The sequence below is a fragment of the Pongo abelii genome, chromosome 4, assembly GCF_028885655.2.
Source record: "Pongo abelii isolate AG06213 chromosome 4, NHGRI_mPonAbe1-v2.0_pri, whole genome shotgun sequence".
Lineage (NCBI taxonomy): Eukaryota > Metazoa > Chordata > Mammalia > Primates > Hominidae > Pongo > Pongo abelii.
The window spans coordinates 81,313,863-81,327,937 of record NC_071989.2 but is presented as its reverse complement, the minus strand read 5'-3'; the positions used below and the strand labels follow the sequence as shown (position 1 = coordinate 81,327,937).

Genomic DNA, 14,075 nt, shown 5'->3' with positions numbered 1-14,075 from the left:
TACATATTATGTTAAATAAAACAAACATTCATGAGCCCATCCAACTTGAAACTTGGATACTGGCCATCTACCATGGAAACTCTGTTATGATTAATTCCATTCCCATTTCCCTATTTCCTTCCCTAGATGTAACAACTATTTTGAATTTAGGTATTTTTTCCCCTTCGTTATTTTGTTTTTCTTTTTCTCTCTCTCTCTTTTTTTTTTTCTTCTTTTTGAGACAGGTCTCACTCTGTCACCCAGGTTGGAGTTCAGTGGTGCCATCTTGGCTCACTGCAACTTCTGCCTCCCAGGTTCAAGCGATCCTCCCACCCCAGCCTGCCAAGTATCAGGACTACATGTGCGTGCCACCACGCCCAGCTAATTTTTGTATTTTTGGTAGAGGTGGGGTTTTACCATGTTGCCCAGGCTGGTCTTGAGCTCCTGAGCTCAAGCGTTCTGCCTGCCTTGGCCTCCCAAAGTGCTGGAATTACAGGCGTGAGCCACCACGCCCGGCCTCTTGTTGTTCTTTCTAGCTTATGCACATATGTAGGTACCCTATAATAATATATTGTTTAATTTGCATTCTATAAAAATGAAATCTAACATGTATTTTGGGGCTTTTTTTGTTCCTTCATGCTTCTAAGGTCTATGTTATTGTGCATGCAGATGTAATTGTAGCTAATTCATTTTCATTACTGTACAGTATTCTATTGTGTAACTATATATAATTTATTTATTCCACATTTGGGTTATTTCCTGCTGCTATAATAATATTCCATATAGGTCTCCTAGTACACAAGAGGAAAATGCATATTTGACTTTACAAGATAATGTCAAATTATTTTCCCAAGTTACACAATTTTCTCTCCTATCATCTTTATGCAGGAATTTCCATGTTATGCATTCTCACCAAAACATGGGATTGCTAGATTTTTTAATTTTTGCCAGTCAAGTGAGTATAAACTGGTATCTCATCGTGGTTTTCCTTTATCATATTTTAGTCAGTTTTCTTAAGTGTCTTACTTCCAAATCATTGAATACAGGAACCTAAAAGGGGCCAACATTTTGATGGGCAGATAAAAGTGGTAGAGACAATAAAAAGTTTAAAACTAGAATTTTTGAAGTCTACCTATAAGGTTCTTTGATTTTCTACAGTTTTCCTCTACAATATAGAATCTTACCTTCTTTTCTTTAGATGACTTTGTTCCTTTTCAAATCCATGCCAACCAAAAGAAAGATTCAAGTTGGAAGCACACGAACTCGATGGTGACATGAAGGACCGCTGGGCTTCAGTGTGTGCTGTCCCTTCGACATTTTCGCTAAGTGGGTACACACTGGGACTGGTTTCTGTCGGAAGGGTCTGTTTGCTGCTCTGAGGCCCCAGAGTGCAACCTCTGGATTCAGGGCTGGTAGTGGCAGTGATTCCCTCTATATTAATATAGCTGATATCCAAATCGCCAACCTGGAAGTTGAAAGAGAAACATTTCCTGAGTAAAAGCAGGTAAGATTGGCCTAGCTAAGAATTAATTAAATTTTCCCAATTTAAAAACTTCTGGCCAGGCGTGGTGGGAGGCCGAGGCTGGCAGATCACTTGAGGTCAGGAGTTCAAGACTAGCCTGGACAACATGGTGAAACCCCATCTCTACTAAAAATACAAAAATCAGCCAGGGTGTGGTGGCAGGCGCCTGTAATCCCAGCTACTCAGAGACTGAAGCAGGAGAATGGCCTGAATGGGAGGCAGACGTTGCAATGAGCAGAGATTGCGCCAGTGCACTCTAGCCTGGGTTACAGAGTGAGACTCTTGTTTTATGTAAACAGAGAATTATTTTATATGTTTTTGTTCACACGGCAGTTATCCTATAATTCACAAAAAGGAAGACCAACTGAGTATTTTATAAAGTTGTTCCTTTATTACAAAACCAGAAGCTGATTATGCCTCTAACATTTTATGAACCCCTGACTCAAAATGAGGGGGAAATGTTTTAAATACTTGAGGAAAAAACTAAAGACTATACAGCTTTATTCAAAAAGTAGCTCATAGGAATCTGGGTACCAAGGTAATAGTGGTCACATAAAGCTGAGTCTCACAAAAAACAACATCAAACAAAAAGAACAAATAAAGCTACATAAAGTGCACGTACATAGCATCATTAGAAGAAAGAAAATGCCCAAATTTCAAATTACCTGTAAATAATAAAATCAACAGCAAATCCAGCAGGTAAGCCCTCGTGCTCCTACTGTAAGACTCTGCGGAGGGTAAGGGGAGTTGGGAAAATCTGAATGGCAGAGAAAGGACAGAACTTCTGGAGGCCCTAAGACTTACTTAAAAATCTTCCCCAGAAAGAGAAAGCCCAACCCACATGCATGAAAAAGAGTCCTAGCTGATCAAAGCACTTGCTCTAAGAAAGGCGTACTTTTAAGCACTCATGATTTGAGGTGGCGGTCATCAAAAGGCATCATGTCTGGGGTGAGGACAGTAAAAGGGAAGACAGTAACACCATTTAGAGATAGAGCAGTGAAGGGGAAAAAGAAGCAAAAGAGGAAATGTTAGAATCCTAAATCATCGAGCATCATAATTTATTAAAGCAAAAACCGTTAATGAATGCTTAATTAATGGGTGAAAGTCTAATGAGCAACAGGATATTTACAAGGGCATAAAATATCTCCTGACATGGTACTTAATAATTTTTTAAAAAACAGTAATTTTACTAAAAAAGGAACTTGGGAGATGAAAGATATTAATAAAATCACCAGTAATGGGACAGACTGATGTCCTATGCCTGCTGATACAGTGCACTGAGAAGCACCCATCATCACTTCCGTAGTATTCCTGCCAAACATGCCTAACCTGAATCCAGTTATGAGGAAATATCAGATAAACCAAAACTGAAAGACACTCTTAGCAAAACACAAGAACAAAAATAATGGTCTGTATTCTTTTAAAATATCAGCGGCATAAAACACAAAAACTGAGGAACTGTCCCAGATTAAAGGAGACTACGGAGACACAACAACTATATGCAACACATGTAATGGAATTTTCTTTTGCCACAGGGAACATTATTGGGACAACTTGCTAAAATTGAACAAGGTCTGGAGATAGCTAATAGCATTGTATCAATGATAATTTTATGATTTTGGTAACTGTACTGTGCTTACATAAGAAACTATCCATGTTTTTAGGAAAATACACCATGAAAGATTAAGGGGTAAAGGAGCACCATATTTTTCATTTATTCTCAAATGGTTAAGAAATATTTATAGACATAATTTAACTATTTGCATGTATACATAACCACCCACTCAGGGAATGACAACGTAAAATGTAGTAAAATACTACCATTTGAGGAATTTGAGTAAAGGGTATACAGGGATTTTCTGTACTGAAATTATGAAACAAATGTTTTTTTCAAAGTAGTTTATATGACAGAAATTTTCAAAGTAACTTTCATCATGTGAATTTTCTCAACAGGAAGGCTGATAACCTTGAAAATTAATGGGAAACATTAATATATGCTAGTAATGTTTTTAGGTTTCCTTGACAGGTTGAGGAAGATAAAGAAAATTAGATAAGATTATTTTCAGATATTGCCAGAAAACATTTTAAATATGCAGAATTTGTACTCCTTACATTGTCCTTGCTATTCAAATAGATATAGGGGCTATTAAAAAAAGTACTATGCTAACGTAATGGACTTTGTGATTTTGTTGCAGATTTAGTTTTATTTCTCAGTTTTCAATGCACAACTCGGCAATCTGCTATGTTGCAGTTTGTTGAATTAACTTGTTTGAGTTCTCTCTAAATGCATGCTTCACTTTTATTTTCTTTTTGGCTTCACATCATTAAAGCAATACTTCTTTCACCAAGAATATTCCAGAATAAAAATTATATCTTGGCTGGGTATAGTGGCTCATGCCTGTAATCCCAGTAACTTGGGAGGCCAAGTTGGGCAGATCATTTGAGGCCAAGATTTCAAGACCAGCCTGGCCAACATGGCGAAACTGTCTCTTCTAAAAATACCAACATTAGCCAGGTGTCATGGTGCACACCTGTAATCCCAGCTACTCTGGAGGCTAAGGCACAAGAATTGCTTGAGCCTGGGGGGTGGAGATTGCAGTGAGCCAAGACAGCACCATTGCACTCCCATCTGGATGATAAAGCAAGACTCTGTCTCAAAAAAAAACAAAACGAAAGGAAGGAAGGAAGGAAGGAAGGAAGGAAGAAAGAAAGAAAGAAAGAAAGGGAACGAAAGAAAATTATATCCTGACCTTTTATTTACCAAATCTTTGGTTTGGTAAATTTTGCATTTTTAATGTATTTGAGAACATGTAAACGCATAATATATATAGTTTTCCTCACATAATATTGAGTAATTTACAATTTTAGTTACTTGAGGTAAATGGAAATACTATAGTTACAGTATTCACTAAGGCTCAGAACAAAAAAAATAAGGGCTCAAGAAGTATTTTATTTAAACAGCTGAGAAAATATGGCAGTAGAATAAATCTATTAAAATCAAAACATGACAAAAATATATGCACTGAAAACTATAAAACATAAATGTAAGAAATTGAAGCAACACAGATAAATGGAAAGATATCCTATGTTCACAGATTAGAAGAATTCATATGAAAGATATCCTACATTCATGGATTGGAAGAATTCATGTTGTCAAAACATCTATACTACCCAAAGTGAAATACAGATTCTATGTAATCTCTATCAAAATTACAATGGCAATTTTTCACAGAAATAGAAAAAAAAATCCTGAAATGTGTATAGAATCCCAAAAGACCCAGAAGAGCTCAAGCAATCTTTAGCAAGAAGAACAAAGTCAGAAGCATCACACTGCCTAACTTAAAATTATATTACAAAGATACGGTAATCAAAACATTATGGTACTGACATAAAAACAGACACATGGGCACATGGAACAGAATAGAAAGTCCAGAAATAAACCCACACATAAATACAGTCAATTAATCTTCAACAAATGTGCTAAAAATACACAATGGAGAAAAGATAGATCCTTCAATAATGATACTAGGAAAACTGGATAGCTACATGCAAAAAAATGAAACTGGATCCCCATCTTACCACATACACAAATATCAACTCAAAATGCAATAAAGGCTTTAACATAAAACCTGAGACCATAAAACTCCTAGGAGGAAGCACAGAGGAAAAACTCCTTGACATTGGTCTTGGCAGTTATTTTTTGGATGTGACACCAAAAGCACAAGCAAGAAAAGCAAAATAAATAAGTGTGACTACGCCAAACCAAAAAATCTCTGCATAGCAAAGGAAACAGAAATATAAAACAGCAACTTATAGAATTGGAGAAGATATTTACAACCATGCATCTGATACGGAGTTAATACCCAAAATATGTAAGGAACTCATGCAACTCAATAGCAAAAACAAACAAACAAACAAACAAACAAAAAAACCCACAAATAACCAGATTTAAAAATAAAGTACCTGAATAGACATTTTCCCAAAAAATGACACACACAAATGGCCAATAGGTATATGCAAAAGTGCTCAACATCACTAATCATCAGAAAAATGAACAAAACTACAATGAGATACCACCTCACACCTGTTAGAATGGCTATTACCAAAAGGACAAAAAAAAAAAAAGCTGACAAGGATGTGGAGAAAGGGGAATTCTTATACACTGTTGGGAATGTAAATCAGCACAGCCACAGTGGAAAACAGCATGAAAGTTCCTAAAAAAAATTAAAATACAACTACCATATGATCCAGCAATCCCACCTCTGGGTATATATCCAAAGGAAACGGAATCACTATCCCAAAGAGATGTCTGCACTCCCATGTTCACTGCAGCACTATTCACAGTAGTCAAGAGATGAAATCAACCTAAGTGTCCATCAACAGATGAATAAAGAAAATGTGGCACATATGATTTTCTGAAAATATAGGGATAAAAACAGTCTTTTTTTCTATTCTCTTACTCAACAATCAACACAGAACTTTTCTGTGACTAAATGTGTGGGGTTTTCCCCCGACATGCAGCAAGGAAGCAATCCACCACTGAATTTCCTCTAATTCAGTTCAATTCAATTCTGGCACTATCAACCTGGAGATGGAGTCAGGTCCCACAGGGCTCAGTCCCACAAGACTCCCCCCTACTTCCAATGACAACCACAAGCCCCAGATTGTTTTATCAACCAGCTATAAAATGGGGTTCCCACAGCCCCTCCTCAGGTTCAATCAATTTGCTAGAGCAGCTCACAGAACTCAGAGAAACACATTTCCTGGTTTATTATAGTGAATATTACAAAAGATACAGAGAACAGACAGATAGAAGAGATGCTTAGGGCAAGGAACTCCGGAAGGGGCACAGAGCTTCCACGCCCTCCACAAGTGCACCACCCTCCAGGAACCCCTATGTATTCAGCTATCCAGAATCTCTTGAACCCAGTCCTTTTGGGTTTTTGTTTTTGTTTTTTTTTTTTGAGATGGAGTCTTGCTCTGTCACCCAGGCTGGAGTGCAGTGGCGCGATCTCAGCTCACTGCAAGCTCCGCCTCCCAGGTTCACGCCATTCTCCTGCCTCAGCCTCCCGAGTAGCTGGGACTACAGGCACCCGCCACCACGCCCTACTAATTTTTTGTATTTTTAGTAGAGACGGGTTTCACCATGTTAGCCAGGATGGTCTCAATCTCCTAACCTCGTGATCCGCCCGCCTCGGCCTCCCAAAGTGCTGGGATTACAGGCGTGAGCCACCGTGCCTGGCCCGTCCTTTTGGGTTTTTATGGAAGCTTCATTAAGCAGGCATGATTGGTTAAATTATTAGTCATTAGTGATCAATTTAACCTTCAGCCCCTCCTCCTTCCGTGGATGCTGGTAGGTGCAGTTGAAAATCCCAATCCTGTAATCCTGCCTTGTCCTTTCTGGTGACCAGCCCACATCCTGAAACTACCTAGGGGCTGCCAGCCACCAGTCATCTCATTAGCATACAAAAGACTATCACTTTGGAGATTCCAAGGATCAGTACAGTCATTCCTCACTTAAGTATGTAGACATGTTCTGAGAAATGCATCCTTAGTTTATCTTGTTATTGTGCAACCATCATAGAGTGTACTAACACAAACCTGCTAGTATAGCCTTCTACACACCTAGGCTATATGGTATAGCCTATTTCTCCTAAGCTACAGATCTATATAGCATGTTACTATACAGAATACTGTAGGCAACTGGGACACAATGGTAAGTACTTATATATCTAAATATAGAAAAAGTACAGTAAAAATATGGTATTATAATCTTATGGGATCACCTTTGCATATGCACTCCACCATTGACCGAAATGTGACAGATTCCACATACCTGCACACACAAACACACACATGCACAAACACACATACACACAGGAATATTATTCAGCCCTAGAAAAGAAAAAAAATCCTGCCATTTGTGAGAACATGGATGAATCTGGAAGACATTACGCTAAGTAAAATAAGCCAAACACAGAAAAACAAATACTGCATGATCTGACTTATATGTGGAATGTAAAAATGTCAAACTCATAGAAACAGTGAGTAGAAGGGTTACTAGGGGTTGGAGGGTGGGGGAAATGGTGAAGTGTTGGTCAAAGGGTACAAACTTTCAGTTACACAATGAATAAGTTCTTGAGACCTAATGTACAACATGGTGACTATAGTTAATAATGCACTTTGTACTTGAAATTTGCTGTAGATCTTAAGTATTCTCACTACAAAAATAAATAAGTATGTGAGATGATATATGTGCTTAATTAGCTTGATTGTGGTCATTATTTCATAATATGTACATGTATCAAAACATTACATTGTATACTTTAAATATATATAATTTCTATTTGTTCATTATACCTTAATAAAGCTGGAAAAGAATAAATAAATACTAGAACATGGCTAAAACACACCAAGTCCAATTACCCTGTGGTATGGTTTGGCTCTGTGTCCCCATCCAAATCTCACTTTGAATTATAATAATTCCCACGTGTCAAGGGCGGGACCAGTTGGAGATAACTGAATCATGGGGGTGGTTTTCCCCATGGTGTTCTCGTGACAGTGAGTGAGTTCTCACAAGATTTGATGGTTTTATAAAGGGCTTCCCTCTTCACTCAGCACTCATTTTCTCTCCTGCTGCCCTGTGAAGAGGTGCCTTCCGCCATTATTTTAAGTTTCCTGAGGCCTCCTCAGCCATGCAAAAGTGTGAGTCAATTAAACCTCTTTTCTTTAGAAATTACCCAGCCTCAGGTATTTTTTCATAGCAGTGTGGGAAGGGACTAACACACCCTGTATCTTGAAAATCTCAGAACTCCCACTGTGTCCTACACTCCATGACCCATTCTAGATTTCTATAACTAGGACTGACATTCAGTTAGTTTATACCAAAACAACTATACCAGTTATTTACAGCTGAAGTCCATTCTGATTTATTGATTTTTCTGTCATTATGACTACCATCCCAATCTGTGCTGCATTTGATATGACAGTGCTTTGTAACACAAAAAGAAAATGCAGAGATGTGCTACTAAAGGGCTGAAACTGAGCTCTAGATGGAAAAAAAAAAGTTTAGATCACAGAATATATCTATAAATAGGGTAAAATACATGCATACTAACAACATAAAAGGGTTAAATGTCTTACTGCTCAGTGAGTAGATAGGGTGGATCTTACATGGGGATTAAGTTTTAAAGTCAGTTTATAAGGCAGACATTGTGTTGTCAAAATTACCCTTGAAAATCCCTTAAATCCTCCATATATTAGTGTGTAGAAATCTTCAGATCTATAATTTTTATAAATACTAAAATTTGAAGATCACTGAGCTAGAGAAAAGAAAAAAAGACAAGAAGACGCCAGCACATTCAAACCATCTGCTTCTATGAGATTTAACTCAAAAGTCTCTATCAGGGACTGGGTGGAAAGTTCCAAAGGATTCCAGCTTCCTTATAATATGATACCATTCTGTATTAATATGAAAGCTCTACAATCTTACTACATGTTAATGGATGCGTTGTAATGATTAACCAAGTAATTTATGTGACAGTTTCCTATGGTGCTCGGACCAAGCACCTGCTCATTACATTTGCTGGATTTGAATACAAATATTGCATAATCAGGTCATATACATACTGTATTTTGAAAAGCTGTGGAGGAGACATTGGTCGCACAGTTGTCATTTCCTACTTGGGCCCCGAAGAAGAGCTCTCACACTCTTCCCATTTGGCAGTATCTCAAGACCCCTCCCTGACAGTGCCTCTGGACTGAGTAAGGTGTCTTGTGTTCTGAAGTAAGCACCTAAGTTAAATGCTTAAATGCTCATACAATGAGACTCCACAACAGCATCCTCCTTGCTGCTCTTAGGCTAAAATTGTCAAAGGAACACAACAATGCTGAATCTATTTCTTACAAACCCAGGTTTTGGAGAGAGGTAGAAATCATCCTGTAATGTCAGTTGGGCCTTACCTGATCAATCACCATACAGTTAGCATAGACTTCATCACCTCCATTCAGCATGTCTGAAAGCCGGCCTGCAGCAAGCAATGTCGAGGGCGGCTTGGATTTTTTTAGGACATCGAAGGAGCGATCTAGAGTACAAAAATGAAAACAGAGCAAATAAAGGCGAAGGGGTTTATTTTACAGTCAAGCTTTACCTTCTTAGACCGTAAGAAAAAAGTCAAGTGCATTTTTTTAAGATGGCTTTTGGCTAGATTTTAAGAGCTACATGCAAGTAATTTTTCATCTATATCCAAACCTCAGCTATCTAGAATTTTTACGTAGGATGAAAAGTTCTAGATAGGTAAATATTTGCCCCCTTCAAGCGTTATTTTCCCCATCATTACAGGCCTTTGTAAAATCAATTAAATCTTTGTTTTCAATTTCTACTATATTTTTAAATTAAACTTCATTTCCCTTTATTAGTAACTAAACTTCAGGCCGGGCATGGTGTCTCATGCCTGTAATCCCAGCACTTTGGGAACCAAGGCGGGCAGATCACCTGAGGTTGGGAGTTTGAGACCAGCCTGACCAACATGGAGAAACCCCATCTCTACTAAAAATACAAAATTAGCTGGGCATGGTGATGCATGCCTGTAATCCCAGCTACTCAGGAGGCTGACACAGGAGAAGCACTTGAACCCGGGAGGTGGAGGTTGCGGTGAGCCGAGACCGTGCCATTGCACTCCAGCCTAGGCAACAAGAGCAAAACTCCGTCTCAAAAAAACAAACAAAAATCATACATTTCCATTTATTGATAACTAAACTTAATTTCCCTTTATTAATAACTTAGAAGTATTAGTGACTGTACTGTGATCCTCAGTTTCCACTGACATGCTCAGATTCAATGACCCTCTATCAAAGGACCCAAGAGAGTACACAGCCTAGCATTTCTGGCTTGGTACTGCTTGCTAAAATGCAGAATCTCACACATGGAGAATTTGTCTTCTATTTTGGTTACAGAAATGTTTATGCTTGCTTTCATGTCTCAGCTTTGTTCCAAATAGATGAGGTTGCCTAAAATTGAGTCCCAGAGAGTTAAGCTGTTACTGTGTTTGTAGAGAATGAAGAGTCAAAGGCAATAAAACACATTCGAGCTAGAATGCCTTGTGTCCTGTGACCTTGGCTAGTTTACTAGCCCTCCAGATATCTTCACAAAGTTTCCTCAAACATAAAAGCAGATTACTATTATGCTTTCCTCATAGTGTGGTTATGAGGACTAAGTGCATTCAGACATGTAAAGACTTGACACATGCCTGGTAAAAAGTGCTCAATAAATATTGTCAGAATTACTATGATATTTGTAATTATTATGGATAGCAATTTTTAACCATGTTCAGTGTGAAGTGCAAGGTTATTAATACTAATCATAGTGTGTTATGGTAATAACAGATTTTCAGTATGTGTAAATGACTTTCACAGGGCAGAGTCAATGTTATACCTATAGTAAATACCACCCTCACTTACATCCCAGTAAGTTTTCTTGAATAGGTACATAGGGATAGTACTGCTGTTATTCCATTAGCAATGTCACATGTCCCACTGCCTGTCTTATCTATATCATAACATAAAACCTGATAAGCCCATGGGAGTGAATAACTGTTGGGCTGATGTACCATGAGCAAAAAAAAAAAATCCATTCTTTCTTGGAAAGTAATGAGGACATCATAAAAGTTCCAAAGTTGTTTGAATTGTAGTTTCACAAGTCAAATGGCCCTGGCTTCAGATTCTGCTTCTAAATCTATCTCTTCTCCACACAGAACACTGAAGTGTGAGATTCATTAAGCTTCTGGAGGAAACATACAATGTTAAAGAAAAACATTTTCTTTTTTTTTTTTTTTCTTTTTTTGAGATGCAGTTTCGCTCTGTCACCAGGCTGGAGTGCAGTGGCGCGATCTCAGCTCACTGCAACCTCCAACTCCCTGGTTCAAGCAATTCTCCTGCCTCAGCCTCCTGAGTAGCTGGGATTACAGGTGGGTGCCACCATACCCAGCTAATTTTTGTATTTTTAGTAGAGACAGGGTTTCACCATGTTGGCCAGGATGGTCTTGATCTCCTGATCTCATGATCTGCCCACCTCAGCCTCCCAAAGTGCTGGGATTACAGGCGTGAGCCGCCATGCTTGGCTACATTTTCTTGTTATATACACAATGTATTCTTTTAGCAATTTCTTTTTTTCTTTTTTTTTTGAGACAGAGTCTGGCTCTGTCGCCCAGGCTGGAGTGCAGTGCGGTGGCATGATCTTGGCTCACTGCAAGCTCCACCTCCCAGGTTCACGCCATTCTCCTGCCTCAGCCTCCTAAGTTGCTAGGACTACAGGTGCCCGCCACCATACCCAGTTAATTTTTTGTATTTTTCAGTAGAGACGGGGTTTCACCGTGTTAGCCAGGATGGTCTCGATCTCCTGACCTCGTGATCCAGCCGCCTCAGCCTCCCAAAGTGCTGGGATTACAGGCATGAGCCACCACGCCCAGCCAGTCTACACTGTCTTAACTGCAATTCTGAAATCCAGAAAGCTCTGAAAATCAGAATTTTCCCCATAAGTTTGGTTCAAAAACATATTCTGTGGCACAATCTGACCTGAGCCCACATTGGACCATGCATATTCTTTATTTGCTCTACTTGGTGTCAATGTCATACATTTTGCTGCAGAAATATTAATACACTTGATGATAGCATTGCCCCAGTGTCTCCTAGGGGAGTCATTTCATATCAGTATGAACACCAGGCCAAAAAGATCTGAAAATTCTGAATTCCAAAACAAATTTGGTCCCAAGAATTTCAAAGAAGAGATTGTGGGTCTCTACAAAATCAGCCATATTAGATATTAGAACAACACTTCCCAAGCTTTTCTCATTCTTCTACCAAATTCACAATTTTGCCATATTTACATATCACCTATATTGTTTCATGAATATATTCACCTATATTCTTTAGTACCCATCTTTAAATGGACTCATCTTTTTTCTTTAAATAAAATTAATTTTAAAAATACCTATAATATTAAGAAAAATCTTATCCCCACTATACATAGAAAGCCAATATTATTCCTGTCAAAAGTAGAAGGGAAGGCCAGGCGCGGTGGCTCATGCCTGTAATCCCAGCACTTTGGGAGGCTGAGGTAGGCAGATCACAAGGTCAGGAGATCAAGACCATCCTGGCTAACATGATGAAACCCTGTCTCTACTAAAAATTATAAAAAATTAGCCAGGCATGGTGGCACACACCTGTAGTCCCAGCTACTCAGAAGGCTGAGGCAGGAGAATTGCTTGAACCCAGAGATGGAGGTTGCAGTGAGCCGAGATTGCGCCACTGTACTCCAGTCTTGGCGACAGAGTGAGATTCCATCTCAAAAAAAAAAAAAAAAAGAAGAAGAAGAAGGGAATTATATGAACTGAAATCATGCAAACAAAACAATGAAATTAGATTCTGACTAATGACTATCAAAACTGAAAGTCTGAGAGGGCTGCTCTCCCTTTGTTGTAAAGGGAGATTCTGAAGGATTCAAGAAATGTTAAAGATGCAAGGATACCACACTGAGACTTTCTCCTTCAATCAACAGAACGATCAAAAGAAAATACCTGCATGACTCTATGATTCAATGTCATCTTTGTGTTTGTGGACATCTCCAAGATGGACTATTCCTAGAGGAATTCACCATACACTTTCAAAAAGTGGCCCATTTCAGGTGTGGTGGCTCACACACCTGCAATCCCAGCACTTTGTGAGACTGAGGCAGATGAATCACTTGAGCCCAGGAGTTCAAGACCAGCCTGGGCAACATGACTAAACCCTGTCTCCACTAAAAATACAAAAATCAGATGGGTGTGGTGGCACACACCTGTAATCCCAACTATTCAGGAAGCTGAAGTGAGAGGATTGCTTGAGCCTGGGAGGTGGAGGCTGCAGTGAGCTGTGATAGCGCCACTACACTCCAGCCTGGACGACAGAATAAGTAAGACCCTGTCTCAAAGAAGAAAAAGGAAAAAGGAAAAGAAGGAAAGGAAGGAAGAAAGGAAAGGAAGGAAGGAGAGAGAGAGAAAGAGAAAGAAAGAGAAAGAGAGAAAGAGAGAAAGAAAGGAAAAGGAAAGGAAAGGAAAAAAGAAAGGAAAGGAGAAAGGAAAAGGAAAGGAGAAAGGAAAAGGAAAGGAGAAAGGAAAGGAAAGGAGAAGGGAAAGGAAAGGAGAAAGGAAAGGAAAGGAGAAATGAAAGGAAAAAGGAAAGGAAAGGAGAAAGGAAAGGAAAGGAGAAAGGAAAGGAAAAAGGAAAGGAAGGGAAAGGAGAAGGGAAAGGAAAAAGGAAAGGAAAGGAAAAAGGAAAGGAAAAGAAAGGAAAGGAGAAAGGAAAGGAAAGGAGAAAGGAAAGGAAAGGAGAAATGAAAGGAAAAAGGAAAGGAAAGGAACGGAGAAAGGAAAGGAAAGGAGAAAGGAAAGGAAAAAGGAAAGGAAGGGAAAGGAGAAAGGAAAGGAAAAAGGAAAGGAAAGGAAAGGAAAAAGGAAAGGAAAGGAGAAAGGAAAGGAAAGGAGAAAGCAAAGGAAAAAGGAAAGCAAAGGAAAAAGGAAAGGAAAGGAAAAAGGAAAGG

At 38.8% G+C, this 14,075-nt stretch overlaps 1 protein-coding gene across 8 annotated transcripts in view; it reads right to left on the bottom strand.

Moving 5' to 3' along the window:
- Window positions 1-14,075, bottom strand: part of ARHGEF28 (Rho guanine nucleotide exchange factor 28) — a 316,787-nt gene that overhangs the window by 93,745 nt on the left and 208,967 nt on the right. For all 8 annotated transcript variants that reach the window (XM_063723960.1, XM_054555205.2, XM_024246795.3 and 5 more), the window contains 2 exon segments: window positions 9,464-9,585; window positions 1,164-1,444 (listed from right to left, as the gene is read on the bottom strand). In XM_063723960.1, the coding sequence (XP_063580030.1) occupies window positions 1,164-1,444; window positions 9,464-9,585 (403 nt within the window).